At 38.4% G+C, this 15,719-nt stretch overlaps 1 protein-coding gene across 5 annotated transcripts in view; it reads right to left on the bottom strand.

The window, feature by feature from the left end:
* PDE1C (phosphodiesterase 1C) overlaps window positions 1-15,719 on the bottom strand; it is a 495,776-nt gene that overhangs the window by 103,514 nt on the left and 376,543 nt on the right. For all 5 annotated transcript variants that reach the window (XM_032872082.1, XM_032872093.1, XM_032872111.1 and 2 more), the window contains exons 4-6: window positions 3,679-3,792; window positions 1,627-1,809; window positions 596-662 (exon numbers count right to left, since the gene is read on the bottom strand). In XM_032872082.1, the coding sequence (XP_032727973.1) occupies window positions 596-662; window positions 1,627-1,809; window positions 3,679-3,792 (364 nt within the window). The remainder of the gene's footprint in view (window positions 1-595; window positions 663-1,626; window positions 1,810-3,678; window positions 3,793-15,719) is intronic.

Below are 15,719 nucleotides of genomic sequence, written 5' to 3'. Positions count from 1 at the left end.
GGCTCTTAGAGAATATTCTATACAATTCTAAAAGCTTGCCTGAGTGGGAGTAATTCTGCAAGATTTAGCTCATTGAAACTCAAATACCTGTGTAACTTCCCATGGAACTTTCGGGCTCCGTGAGAGTCTTGGGTAAACAGGAGCATATATAGGTTCGGGGGACACACATTCACGGAGGAAAATGTTATTGAACACTTACTATGTGATTGGAACTCCGGTATCAGACCTTAGTTCTTCTGGCTCTAGTTAACTGTATCTTTTTAAAAATCTCACTAAGTCTCCGTTTCTTCATCTACAAAATGGACTTAGAGTAGATAATCAGATAATGATACAACTATGATCCCATCAAAGACCCCACCCCATCCATGGTGATGTAGAAAGGCATGAGACCCACACAGTCTGAAAAAAAATTAGCAAGTCAAAGGCAAAAAGATCATGATACTGTAAGAACAGGTAAGTAAAAAACAATGAAAGAATAAGTCAGGAATGACTGGGAAACCTGTAAGTGAACCATAAACGAAAGCCTTTTGTTTTCTAACAACAAATATAACTGTACCTCTTATAAGATACCATGTCAGATTTTTTTTGGTATTACCTTTAATGCTTCAATAACAGCTGGTGGGTAGCTCAGTCCAACCATGTTTGATGTTCTTCTATACATTCTGGCAAAGTCAGAGGGGGGGAAAATGCAGTATTATTTCTTATGAAGAAGACTTACACTAAATACTGACAAATACGAGAAGTTGGGTCAGCCGGTGAACCAAGAAACCGTTTTTTATAACCTTTTTCACAGTCATTCAAGTGACCTCAGACAGAGTTACATTCGAGAGAAATTAAAGCAATCCCAAATACATGAATCATTGGAAACAAACAAAAATTAATCAATGGGCCTCAAATTGGAAATTCAGTTATTAAAATGGGTCACTTCTTCTGCCAGAAGTGAATTATAGTACAGCATAGACAGTATGCAAAGGAGTACTTTAACCTGAATGAGGAACACCTATGGGCAACTCATTTGGAAGACCTTGTTCTTTAGAACTCTCAAAAACAAGAAGGAAAATGTCCCAGGTGACCTTTGAACTGAATGTGGCATTTCTAAGACCTGTAAATGTACAATAAGGATTACAGGAACAATAAATTGATTTGTGAAATAATGATCGTAGGAAAACTAAAGCAATTTCTGGAATCTGTTTCTGGGGAAGGGGGCAATTTAATTTAAAGAGCAAAATGGCTAACAAAACTGGAAAGCATCATGGGGAACTCAAAGCCTTTAAATAAACTGTCACCCCCCCAGGTCAACAACCTCAAGGCATCCCTGCCCTGTTCCATGTATGTCAAAGGACGATGGATTAGATGATGTTTTTTTTTTAAAAATGGGAGACTGAACTGACACCAAATATTTTCTAGTCAACAAAAGGAGTTCTGAGCAAAGGCAAAGAATTGTCCCAATGATGCTACAAAGATGAAACAAATACGTTTTTGCAATCTCTCCTTCAAGACTACCTGTTTCCACCAGCATTTTCAGTGTCTATAAAGATACAAAAATTACATCAAAGCAAAGCTTCCAGTTATTGGAAACTGGTGTCCTTTTTGCTGCTTTGGTCACTGAATGGCAGCCCTCCTTACCTCTCCACAAATATCCCAGCCTGCACTGCATGGACAATGCTCTTAAACCGTGGCTTCTCCTCGCTCCTTCTGAGCATCATCCCCATCTGCCTGGTGAAGGTGGAGGCCAGCCAGTCTCGGACCTCAGAAGGCACTGCATCCGACTGAATGTCACTGAGCTCATCCTCCGTATCCAGAAGTCTCCTGAACATAGGAAACACAACCAGGACACTGAGATTACACCTGCAGTTGGAGCTCTCAGAACAGCTGCTCCTTTCCACCCCACCTGAATACACAGGTACAAAGAAACCGAACAAAAATGGCCACAAAAAACGCAGCCCCTTTTTGGTAATGCTTATAAAAGTTACCATTGTGTTTCAGGATGGTTTGCTCTACCAGACTGTACAAAGAAACAAAGAAACCAGAGAAAGTCAAGTATGCTCCATCTCAGGCTGTGGGTCCCAGACCCACTCCACTAAGGAGCCCCCAGTATCTTGTGGAATTTGAATGGGATCTAAATCTTCCATTTAATAATGCATTCACAGGGAGCTTTGCTTAGATGGACGATGTGGTGTTAGTTTGTGTTTAAAAAAAAAAAAAAAAGAACATTTAAAGACTTTGCTATAGATAATAATACTGTATCACAAACTTCAAAGTTGCTAAGAGACTAGATCTTAATTGTTCCCACCACAACAAAATAATTATGATTCTGTGGCATGATAGAGGTGTTAGCTAATACTCTGGTGGTAATTATATTACAATATATAAATGCCTTAACTCAACTCATTGTACAACTTAAAGCTATACAAAGTTATACATCAGTTATACATAAATAAAATAAATCTTTAATAAAAATAAATTTAAGATAAAATAAAAATAATTTTTTAAAAAATTAAAGATTTTTAAAAGAAAAAGAAAGACTTTGTAAAATATTACCCAAATCACATCAACCCAGTCCTCTGTGGTAATAAACGGAAATGATGTCAATTGATATTCATTCTACTTTGATAGAACAGTACAGAAATGTAAATTCTAAATACAAGCAAAATTTCCAAAATAATGCAGTTCTTTATTTGAGCTCAGTGATTTAAGTCATCTGTAAGATATGCTTAGCTGATTTTTCAAATTTGTTCCTAGGTCAAACCACCAGAAGAGAACATAAATAATGGTAAGTTATAATAAAATTGTATTTTATACTTATATTAAGCCCTACTAAAAATAAACTGTAATCAGGTATCAGTAAAAGAGTTTTTAAAAAAGGTTGTTGGGTTTTTTGTTTTTTATTTTTTCCTTTAGACACATCAATTGGAGGATGGATAAAATGTAACATTGGAAAAATGATGCTATCAAATTTCCTTAAATTAATTAAACCAAGGAAGTCACCAAAAACTAAACCACGTGCATACTCCTCAGATTAGTGAGAAATCCTTTCAGATTGGAATCTGGCATAGAGAAATTAAGCCTGAAAGAGGAGCCTGAATTAGGAAAGAGAAGAAAAGCCTTGCAAATTCACCATGTCAACATTTTTCAAAAGAAAAGCTCTTTTGCTCCTTTCAGATGAATTTGGTGACAGGCAGTGCTTTAATACCTTTCAGTAATTCAGGTGGGAAGAGTCTATTAAGAAAATTGGTAATGTACAAGATCAAAGGAGGAATTCTGGGTCCTTAAGAGGAAAAATGCTTTACAGTCACTTCAGGAACCTCCATTGACAGACAATGTGAATTAACACATGAACACAATTTTTAGGCTGAGGCTAACAGTGTGCAATTATTACAGTGGAACTCTACACCTGAGAAGAAATCTTACCATGTTTTTAAAAATCACTTTTTCTCCTCTTCCATTATCTTATTTCATTATCACAATGGCCATGTAAGAAAAGTTTAGTTAGCTCTCTCTCCCATGAGGAGGCACAGAGGCTAGGAGAGAGGTCCAAATTTCATTTTGTGGAAAACGAAGCTCCATCACCCACCATTTCAGTGGTACCCCATTACAGGCCAAGGGGGACATTTCAGAAAAGCCACATAACAGAAAACCGACCCTCAGTGTACTAACTTTTCGACATGTTTTGCTTACCTGGTTTCATCAATGTACACAGATTCAAGCACTGTGGCTGCATATTCCAAATTCTTCTTAAGATCTACCACCGAAGCCTCGCCTCTCTCTAATTGTTTGACTAAAGATCGTAACCTAGGGGGAGAAAAGACAGAACTAAATTAGAATAGAGAAGACCATGAATAATCCTACAATCCCAGCAACACATTTTACAGGCACAGAGTATTTTTATTTATTCCAATTTACCTGGAAGGAAAATAGAAATCTAATAATGATGGAGCTGACCAGCATTTCTCAAAGGAGCAAATTATAAAAGAAATATATACGTTTTTGCCACTGTGAAGCAAGAACAACAATGTTCTCATCCACCAGGCACAGACCACCCCCAAGTCCTTCTAGCTGTCTTTTATCTTTCTAAGAATTCCCTAAATTAGCAATGATTTTGCTGCTTCTCTAATTTCAATTTTTTTAATTTTAATTGGATATAATAAAGCATGAACCACACCAACGTCACCAAATACCACTTGAGATTCTGCTATGTTAAAAATCATACTATGGGGGCGCCTGGGTGGCTCAGTGGGTTAAGCCTCTGCCTTCGGCTCAGGTCATGATCTCAGGGTCCTGGGATCGAGTCCCGCATCGGGCTCTCTGCTCAGCGGAGAACCTGCTTCCTCTATCTCTCTCTCTGCCTGCCTCTCTGCCTACTTGTGATCTCTCTCTGTGAAATAAATAAATAAAATCTTAAAAAAAAAAATCATACTATGTTTGTTCAGCCATGACCAACTTCTTGAGCCTGCATGAGCAACCTCAGGGTCAATGCATATTCCAAAACAGGTGAAGAGATTCAGAGCACCAAAATACCCACAGAGGCTACATAAGGAATACACAAAGATAAATTACTTTACTAGGCAGGAGGAATTCCTCTAGGGGTAGATAAATACCTCAGATTTAAGGGAAAAAAAAGAGAGAGAGAGTGGCTGGACGGTAAAGCAAAGTACTGAAGACAGGATCTTCCGCCCTGCTAGTCAAGTGTTCCAGAAAGTGTAAGAGAAATGACAAAACAGGCCCTTTCATTTATATCAACATTATCCCCACAGGGAAGGGGTTAGTATATATGAGAGCAAAAAAATAACAACAGATGATCAAAGTCCAGTAACTGAGAACACTGTAAAAATCAGAGATGTGGAGGTTGGAGAACACCTTGGGCTGTTTGATGGCCAGCAAAGGGAAGAACAGGAGCTTTGAGGACAACCTTGGGTTTGAGCCCCACATCACAACATATTAGCTATGTTATACCAGGTAAGATATTTAACTTCCCTGAGTGTCAGCTAAATGAAGGAGATCCAACCACCAAATTTTCTAAGTTGATATAAAGTTAAATCAAACTGATATTAATATATTCACATCAAACATGAGGTTTTTTGAGCTTTATTTAATATGATTAACATATCACATTGTGTAAGGTGTACAACATGGTGATAGGATACACATATATATTGCAAAACACTTACCACAATAAGGTTAGTTAACACATCCATCATCTCAGACAATTATAACTTGTCATGGTGAGAACATTAAAGATTTACTCTTAGCGACTTTCAAGTATACAATATTTGAAACTAATAACTTGCTAATTATAATCACCAAAACACATTAGATCCCCAGAATTTATTCACCTCAAAACTAAGTCTATATTCTTTGACCAACATTTCCCCTTTCCTGGTTGTTTTTCTAAAGGCAATTGTTACCTTCATTGTCATTGTTGTTATTTAGTGACCTTGATGATCCCAGGCAACCAAATGGGAAACATTCTAGCAATATACTTAAGATTAGTATCAAGTCTCCATCTCCCAAGCCTGTTTGCACTTTCCTGACTTCAAAATATTCTCAAGATTTGCCGTCCTAAGTGAGGATAGTTTACTTCGTGGCAAGGTGTAAATTATTCCCCTCCAGATCTCCATGAAAATGATCAGCAGTAAAGACTGAGGAAAAACTCTGGATCCACCTTAAACAGTACGATCAGCCATACAAAAGGAATTCCCAGGGATTTCAACAACGTAAAATAGAAAAAAAAAAAATTAGATTGAGCGTGGTCACTACCTGACTTAAGACTCTCCAACATGTTAACAGGGAAGTAGACAAAGGAAACCAGCAGAGTCCTCTGTGGGCCCAGAGGTGAGGATCAGCCCTGTGGTTCCCATTAGGAAGTGTTCTGGGTTTCAGGGACAGCAAGACAGGGAGTTGGCATGGAATGGCTTACCAGTCACTCACACAGAGTGGACGGCCAGTCTGCCAAAGAATGGGGAGATTGTAGCTGTGAGCCCTGAGATCTATTCCAAATAAGGTTTGGAAGCTCTTTAGCAAAACACATTCCTGGCTAGGTTTGCCTCTGATTTTGACTCTCACCTCCAGGGGCCCAACCACCCCCAAGCTGTCTGGACTCTCAAATAGCAAAGTAAAATGAGGGTAAATTTAAGGATTTTAAAAATTTTCTCCCTTCATTTGGGGCTTGAAGATTCTACCAGGAATTGACATGACTCTCTATTGAGAGATTGAGAAAACTAAGAGGAAAAACGACAAAAAGAAAAAAAATGACTAGGCAAATATAACATTAATAAAAATAAGAACCAGGTGATCCTGTCCACCTATAAATCCAGAGAAGAAATAATATAGAATGAAGTATCTTTAGGATACATAAAAAGTGCTAAAAATTCATATCTACTCCCGTTTCTCGGCTTGTGAGATGAGTAAAAGGTTCTATCAACACCCTGGCAGACATAAAGGAAACCTAGAACACACCCACTGTGTTTATGGAGAACACCCAGCTGACATCCACCTCTCTTTATTCAAAAACAACCAAACAGAAATAAATATATATATCTCAACAAAAAGATTTCAGCATTCAAGAATGCAGAGAATACCACACTCAAAATGCAGAGAAAGGACTCACTTTTTTTTTTTAAGATTTTATTTATTTATTTATTTGACAGAGAGACAGAGATCACAAGTAGGCAGAGAGGCAGGCAGAGAGAGAGGGGGAAGCAGGCTCCCTGCTGAGCAGAGAGCCCGATATGGGGCTCGATCCCAGGACCCTGAGATCGTGACCTGAGCTGAAGGCAGAGGCTTTAACCCACTGAGCCACCCAGGTGCCCAGGACTCACTTTTGAAAATAAAATGTACTAATTGCAACAAATGTACTAATGGTAAATTTTAGGGAACATCTACTTTGTGTTCAATAAAATTCAAGAAAACGTGGATCTGTGAAACAAAGGTGAAAGCTGAAATCATAATGTAATAAAAAAGCAAATCTACTGAGACAAGAAAAGAAATTACAAAGAAACAAAATATGACAATAGAAAGACTACATGAACTATAAAAAAAAAAAAGGTAAATGGTGACCAACTTTTTAGACAACAAGCTCCTATTTGGACTGGCACCCACCAGGTACAATCCATACCTGTCCCTGCCCACATAGCTGCTGGCATTATGCTTTATGCAGCTGTCACACAAGCCCTAGAAGGTTCCAGATGTCCTATTGTCAAGTATTGTTGGGCTCGAAGAGAGCATTCAGGTGGGTGTTCCTCCATTGGTCCCTCAGTCCACTCTCTCCTCTTTATCACTCCTGGAACATGATGCCCCATCCTTCCCCACCTACCACCTACCTCTTGGTGAAATTGCTGCTTCGTGAATGAAAAAGTTTCAAATGGGCCCTTTCTCCACTGACACCAACTAGATTCAAAAATTTTGAAAATTCCTGAAGTTTCTGGGAATAAGGGGGCATCCTCCCCTATTTTCCATCACAGTTTAGGTTTTCCCTAGATCTGAATCCATCTTAAGAAGGATTGCCTGAAAATAGCCGTCTAATAAAGTATCTCATAGCCACGTTATAAAGCATTTTTGTTAACCCTGGAGAACACTAGCTAAGGCAGGAAGGCTCCGATGCCTTCCTTTGCTCTCCTCCTGAAATCATCTGGATGTTTTATCATGTGGGTTCATTTCACCTAAAAGCCTATGTCCCCAAGGACAGATCCCATGGTAAGCTGTATGCCATATAACTAGCTATTTAATACTATTCATAAATAATTCTGGTTCAGGCACCTAAAGCAAGAGAGGGAGGGAGAAGGTTGAAGGAGAGGAAAAGGAAATATACAACAATAACAATAATAAAGTTCCTCTTCTAAGTGAATGTTCATAGTTTCCAGCACTCCATCCATTTCTGTCACCATGGCTGCCAGATAATAGTTCCAATATAGAAGTGCAACACCATTTTAGGAATAGCTTATGCTTTCAAACTTTGGCAACACGCCTTTCTGTTAGGATAGCATGTAATTTCGTTGTGGATGAGCCACGGCAGCCTTACGTGAGTCCTCCATTTCTCCACAGACACTGTTTTCTACAGGCTTCCTGGCTACAAGACATATGATGAAATGCTATGCTTCTTCAGTTTTCTGTGCCCTCAAGCCCAGGGCAAGTCCCAGATGCTGAGTTACCTTGAGACTATGCAATTATCTGAAATGCATAAAAGCGTCACAAGAGAGGAACTAAGGAAGGAAAGGCTGAACACTGTATTTTGGAATTTGAAAAGGCTGTTGGAATAGAAAAGAGAACATCTTCTTTTTTTGCACAAAGATAATTTCTAGGACGAAGGGGGTTGATTTTATTATGAAATAACTTTTTCCTTTTTTTTCTTTTAAGATTTTATTTATTTATTTGACAAAGAGAGAGAGAGAGAGAGTGAGAGCAGGGACACAAGCAGAAGGAGGGGGAGAGGGAGAAGCAGGCTTCCTGCGCAGCAGGGAGCCCAATGCGGGGCTCAATCCCGGGACACTGGAATCATGACCCAAGCCAAAGGCAGACATCCAATGACTGAGCCACTCAGGTGCCCCAAGTTTTTCTTTTTTTAAGTAGATTCCATAGCATAGCCAGTGTGGAGCTCAGCGCAGGGCTTGATCTCGTGACCCTGAGATGGAGACCTGAGCTGAGATCAAGAGCTAGTTGTTTAACCAGACTGAACCAACTGGACACCCCAGGATAACTTTATGACTCAACTTCGTAACCCAGAAAATTGCCCTACAATGAACTAGGCACTATTCCCCACCCTAGTAAGGTCCTGAAAACCCTACAATACTATGCCTTGAAAGCATACACATGCGCTGAGCTTTACACACGACTACAATGAAATAATCAGAAAAGCCTATGGATCAAAAATAAATTGGAATAAAAAGCCAGGAAACGTGTTTTCTTATATCTGTCCTTTCTGCCCAAGGTCATTCCCTCTGAGAATGGTGAGTAACTCCTAAAATGCCTGGGTGGCCAACGACAGGCTTTGTTTAGTTTGAAAGAACATAAAAGGGAACTGGATCTTTTAAAACACTTCCCGTACATGTCTCAGTGAATCATGAGTCCTACAAATTCTTTTGAATAAAAACCTCAATGCTCCAGCTTATCACATCCGTGTATTTGTAAGGCAAAGGCGTCTCTTGTGTACTTTTCACACACCTGTTTCCTCCATGTCACTCCCATCCCTCTGTCACTTACCTAAATGCCATAGAAAGAAAATTAAAACAATTCCTCCAAATGGGATACTCTAAGTGACCTTCAGGCGTATGCTTTAACGCCATCTGAGTGTTTTTCTGGTCACTTGTTTGTTTTTATAATTAATTAAGATGGCTGCCCTTGAAACACTCATTCAATATTTGCTGTGTGCTTTCTGGGTGCAGGCACTGTGACAGTCTCTAACTATCCAGAAAGAGAAAATGCAGTGCCTTCCCTTACTTAGGGAAGATGAAGGCTCATCGGCCCCTACCTTGAGGTATAGCAAAGCATGATGACAGAGGCCGTGAGGGTGCTAAGAAAGCATATACAAAACACAAGGCCCTCCCTTGAGGACCTGACGTCAGAGCCACTGGAGCCCACGTAAGTATCAGCCAGGCAAGCAAGATGGGATTAAAAAAAAAAAAAATGGCAAACTCTGGGCTGAGAGAACAGCCAGAGGACTGTGATCCATGCAGGGAATTCCATGGGTAGCTGGAGCTTGAGGATATGTGAAGAGATAAGACATTAGAAGAAGGCAGAAAGAAACTAGACCCTGGTGGGCTTATCATGCCAAGCTGAAGAAATTTAATTTTCTCCTGGAGATATTGGAGATCCCCTGGAGAATTTTTAAATCGGGTGGGGGAATGGTATGATAAAATCTGCATTTTAAAAGATCGATCTAGCCACAGAGTAGAGGAGAGCCGGTCCTTAACAAATGGGAAAATTCTATACATTTTTGTTATAATGAGGTTTGTCTTGCAGCCTGAACAGTGCAGTACGAATATCGTCTCCCATGTGATAGCCCCATGGTAGGATGCTGCAAGAGTTTGGTGGTAGTATGGATTACTGCTTTGCATAGTTTCTGAAAAAGGACTTATTTTAGGCATGTGGCTTCCTGATTTAGTTACCTCCAAACCAAAAGCAAGAACACCATCAAAATGATGACTGGCAAAAATAGACTAGTTATGTAACTTTTACCTTTTGCTAATCTCATAAGTAAAAGACAATTTTGTTTTTATGGTTCCTAATAATACATGCTTAGGCAGACATTCAAATAGATTTAAATAGGTAATTGGGCTCTAATTACTCTTTCACATAAGAAAAAAACCAGGTGTCTAAGTGCAGATCTATATTTTAACATACTTCTCTGTATAAGTCGTTAACGAGTAAAAAAAAATAAGGTTATAGACTTTAAATAGCATCACTAAGAAAACTGACCTAATTAAACACATACTGAACACTACACCCAGTTGCAGAATACAATACTCTCTTCAAGTGTATAAGTAACAGTTATCAAAACTGAACATAGGCTGGATCATAGCAAAAAATCTCAACAAATTCCAAGCAACTGAAATCAGACAGTGTTCTTTAACAACAGTGGAAGTCAGGCTGCAATCAATAACAAAAGTGATTTAAAATATTCTAAATGTTTGGGGGTGCCTGGGTGGCTCCAGGTAGACTTGGTTAAGTCTACCTTCAGCTGAGTTCATGATCTCAGGATCCTAGGATCAAGTCCCACCTGCTTCTTCCTCTGCCCCTTCCTTTTCCGTCCCCCCACCCCACTCATGCTCTCTCTTGCTCTCTCTCAAATAAATAAAATCTTAGAAAGAAAGGAAGAAAATATTCTAAATGTTTGAAAATTTGGGAATATACTTCTAAATAATCATGGGTCAAAGACTAAATGAGAAAATAATTCTAAATATTAATGAAAAATCATACATCAAAACTTGCAGCATACAAGCAAAGCAGTGCTAAGAGGGAATATATAGACTTAACTAAATATATTAGAAAAGGAAAAAAATCTGAAAATAAGTGATTTCATTATCCATCTGAAGAAATTAGGAAAAGAATAAATTAATCCATCTTAAGAAACAGAAAAAGAACAAGTTAATTAAAAAAATGATAGGGTGCCTGGGTGGCTCAGTTGGTTGGACAACTACCTTCGGCTCAGGTCATGATCCTGGAGTTCTGGGATCGGGTCCTGCACTGGGCTCCCTGCTTGACAAGGAGTCTACTTCTCCCGCTGACATTTCTCTACTTATGCTCTCTCTCTCATTCTCTCTCTTTCAAATAAATAAATAAAATCTTTTAAAAAAATGAAAGCAAAAAATAAACACAGTAAACAAAACTTCATTAAGTAGAAAACAAACTTATACCTAGAAAATCAACAAAGTCAAAATAACAACAACAACAATAACAAAAATCGGGGCACCAGGGTGGCTTAAGCTTTTAGATGTCTGCCTTCAGCTCAGGTCATGATCTCAGGGTCCCGGGATCAAGCCCGTATCAGGCTCCCTGCTCTTCAGGGAGTCTCTTTCTCCTTCTTCTCTGTGCCTCCTCTCTTCTTGTATGCTCTCTCCCTCTCTCAAATAAATAAATAAAATCTTAAAAAAAAAATCAGTGAAGCCAAAAGCTAGGTAACTAAAGAAAGTTTAATTGAATACTCAATAATTCAAATAATTGAAAAGTATAATGAAATGGATAACTCAAACAAGACTGATCAAGTCCAAAAAAAAAAAAAAAGCACAAATAACAAGGATAAAAGAGAGACCATTACTACATATCCTACAGACATTTTAAAAAGTACTAAAAAATATAAATACTTTTGTGCAGATACATTTAAAAATTTAGATGAAACTTTAAAATCCATGAAAATTTTTCAAAACAGACATAAGAAAAAAGATACCATAAAAAGACTTCTATCTATTGAAGAAACTGAATACACAGTTTAATATTTTACTACCAGGAAAACTACAGTGCTAAATCACTTTATCAATGAATTCATCTAAACCATTCAAAGAGGAAATAACACAATCTTCCAGAGAAAAACAAAAAAGGAAACATTTTCCAGCTCACACTTTTGCTTCCAAAACCAAAAGAGAATGTTATAAGAAAAGAATTACAGACCAGTCTCTCATAAACATAGATGCAAAAATCCTAAACAAAATTTTTAGTAAATTAAATCCAGAGATAAATAAAATGGAAAGCAAACACCAAGCACACTTTGCAAGAATGCAAGCTTGTTTTAATATTTTAAATCAACGAATAAATACTATTCATTATTTTAAAAGGAATGAAAGGGAAAAAAATCACTTGATACAATCTTCAAAACAGATTTAGAAAAAGTATTTGATGAAACACCTATTCACAATAGATATCTTCCCAAAGAAGGCGAAAAAGTAGATTTTCTACATCTGATACCAGGTCTTTAAAACCAAAATACTACAACAAACATCATAATACATAATACTAAAATACAGTAACTTTTCCTGTTGAGCTAGCTAACTAACCATGGGGACATCTATTACCACTACTTCCCTTCAAGCCTGCATGGGAAGTTCTCACCCAGCTCAAGAAAGAAAAGAGAAGAAATAAAATGTATACAGCCTACAAAGGAAAAAATAAAATTATTAATGCAGATGAAATCATACATAGACAGGATATCTAAAATAATTTACAAAGGAAACATTGTGATTAAAAGATGAATTTAGCAAAGTCACTGAATAAATAGCAATAAACAACTGGAAAAGGGTACTACTACAAAAAATCATAATAAAAAGTATACAGAAATAAACCTTATAAAAGACAAAAAAGAACTCTATAGAGAAAAACTATAAAATATTTTTAAGAGATATATAAATGGCCTAAATAAATTAAAGAATAATCCACGTTCATGAAATTTAAACCTCAGTATTTAAGAAATATGAATTCTGCCTAAACTCATCTATAGACACAAACTAATCCCAAATAAATTCTCCGCAGGTCATCTGGTGGAAACCGACAGGCTAATTCTAAAATTTATTTGGAAATGCAACCAAATATACCCAATATGGTTCTGAATAAAAAGGAACAAAGCTGAAGAATGTATACTCCCAAATACCAAGTCTTATAAAGTTTTCAATTCTGGGCCTATGTCCCTCTACCACCGCGCTATTCCAGCCTTCTCCTCTCAACATCCAACCGGTTATGTCTAAGGATGTGCACCTGTCCTTTTATATTAATACACGCACAACATAAGCAGGCAAGGGAACCTGCACAAGAATAATTAAAACAGCTAAACACGAACTGCTTTTGAATTATCCTGTTCTCCATGTGACTGTTCTGGTCCATCAGCATGGGCCCATTCTTTGGATGCCTACTCAAAGGTATTGCTATATACTCTCTTGGTTACTGTGGATGATGAATATTTGCATTCCTTTTGTTTTCACGAAGCTACACCATGAAACATACCTGCACAGTCAGTCTTTTTCTGCTTTCTGTTCTACAGAGTATATCTCCTTTCAGGATGCATGTTTGTGGGTGAGAGAGGGAGTGAGCATGTGTGCACACGCATGCCAGCTCACTAGCAACACTAGACAGAAAACGCTGTTCAGGTCAAGAGAAGGTTTCTATTTTGATGGTCTTTCAGGAAATATTATGACCCAAGGTTAAAGCTTCAGTTCACTTTGAGTTTCCAATATTGACTGTCCTCCTGCAGGAGTTCTTGTAGTAATGTAATGCAGCTTGAGAAAGGGGCCCCCTGTAGTCATTCTTGGTCTTCTAGAGAAATATTTCCTCAAAACCAGTTTATCCCTCAACTTGTTATAACTGTCACTCAACTCACACATTCTGTTAAAAGGAGACAGCGCAAAAAAAAAAAAAAAAAAAAAAAAAAGGTGCAAGACACACAGGCTAAGAAAATCTTTATTACTGAAAGAAAACACTGCCTCTCTAAAGTTATGACTCTTCTCGGGCAGAGCTTATGAGGAAAGGATGCTAGTAAGAACCCACTTTATTGGCCTACTTTCTTCAGGAAAAAGAAATACAAAGAATGAAGAAGAAAACCCAGAGCATCATTCAGAATCCACCACAGGCCATGCTGAGGACTGTGCAGGGGGAAGATGAAATCCTGCCAGGCTGCCAATAGGTAAGTTCTAGAAGCTATTTTTCATTTGCAGCTATTCATGTGCAAAGAATCGCCATCACTTCTGTCTGCGGATAACCGTGCCACTTCAAAAACATCTGTTTCGATAGACCAAAGGAATGAGAAGAACTAAAAACATCTTTGAATGGTGGTAATGAGAAAAGGGAAATGAGCAAACATTAGAGGAAAGTCTGTGGAAGATTTAGGCAGGTTGAAACCACACACAAACATGCTTTTCTACATCTTGAGAGTCAACCCAGCCCCATGGCTCCCTCGTTTTCCTTCCTTGAACTCAGCTCCTTATTCAGTCTGAATTGCATTGCATTGTATGATTATCCAGAGAAGCTAAAGCTCACTCACCCAGCAAAATCACAGAAATTCTACCATACTAGAAACATAGTATATTTTAATAAGATAAATGCAGGATTACTTCCCCCACCACACACACTTTTGGTTTTATAACAGAAATAAATAAAATGAATTCATGGATAAAAACCTACAAAGAATGGCTAACAAGATGCTGAGTTTGCCCAGCTCCCTTCCTTAAGATTAATTCCAGAACTATAGAAATAAAAAAAATAATAAAACACACACAGACAAAAGAAATAAAAAAACAACCCCCCCAAAAAATCTTGAGACACTCCCAAGGTGAGTCAAGGGTGCTTTGTGTGAGGACAGTGCAGTGCGTGTCCTTGGGCTAGGACAGGAGGCAGCCCCACCAGGCCCGGGAGGAAATGGTAGGAAAGGAAGTGTTACCATCTGCAATTGTTCCCTCCCTTCCACTGCCTCCAAATCCACAGTGGCCACCCCCATACATCTGGTGACTCACAGCTCTAAAGGTCAAGAGATTCAGGAAAGTTCAATCAGGGTTGTTTGTCTCAACCTCGTGGCTCCATCAAGCTCAACATAGGTTCCAAGATGGCCACAGAAGGAAAGAGAATGTGGAAGGACACAAGTGGGAGGGTTTTTTGAACCAGGCTAGAATTGAAATTCATCACCACTGGTCACTTCCCATTGTCCAGAAACCAATCGCATGGCCATGCCTTTCTGGGAGAAAAGCTAGAGGATGTAGTCTGGCTGTGTGGGGGGTGAGGGAGCTGGTTTGCTGGAGAGCCAGCCAACCTCGGCCACAGCTGGAACATGGAATCCTGTCACCTCCACTTGTTTTCCTTTTAACTCTTTTCTTTCTACCTTGTTGAGAGGATCAAATGGGATGCTGTATATGAAATAACTTTATAATATACTGTAATATAATATACTGTATATGAAATAACTTTATAATCCTACTAAACTGAGAAACATAATCATGCTGATTATGAGATAACTTCCCAACCTTTCTGATAAAAGTGAGATCGTTCTCAAGGAAATTACCCTGAGTGAAAAAAGGCAATCCCAAAAGTTACATACTAAAGGATTCCATTCGTATCGCATTCTTGAAATGACAGGATTGTGAAATGAACAGGTTAGTGGTTGCAGGAGTGGGAAGGGCAGAGAGTGGGACAAAGATGGGAACATAAAAGGAGCCTGTGGTGAGGGCACTATCCTGGATCCTGAGTGTGGTAAAAATGCATAGACCTACATGGGTAATAAAGTTTCATAGAACTCAACAGATGTGCATACACAA

This window comes from Lontra canadensis, unplaced genomic scaffold, assembly GCF_010015895.1.
Source record: "Lontra canadensis isolate GAN:19392208 unplaced genomic scaffold, GSC_riverotter_1.0 scaffold2, whole genome shotgun sequence".
Classification (NCBI taxonomy): domain Eukaryota; kingdom Metazoa; phylum Chordata; class Mammalia; order Carnivora; family Mustelidae; genus Lontra; species Lontra canadensis.
Note: the sequence above shows the minus strand (reverse complement) of the source record. Positions and strands in the feature narration are given on the sequence as shown.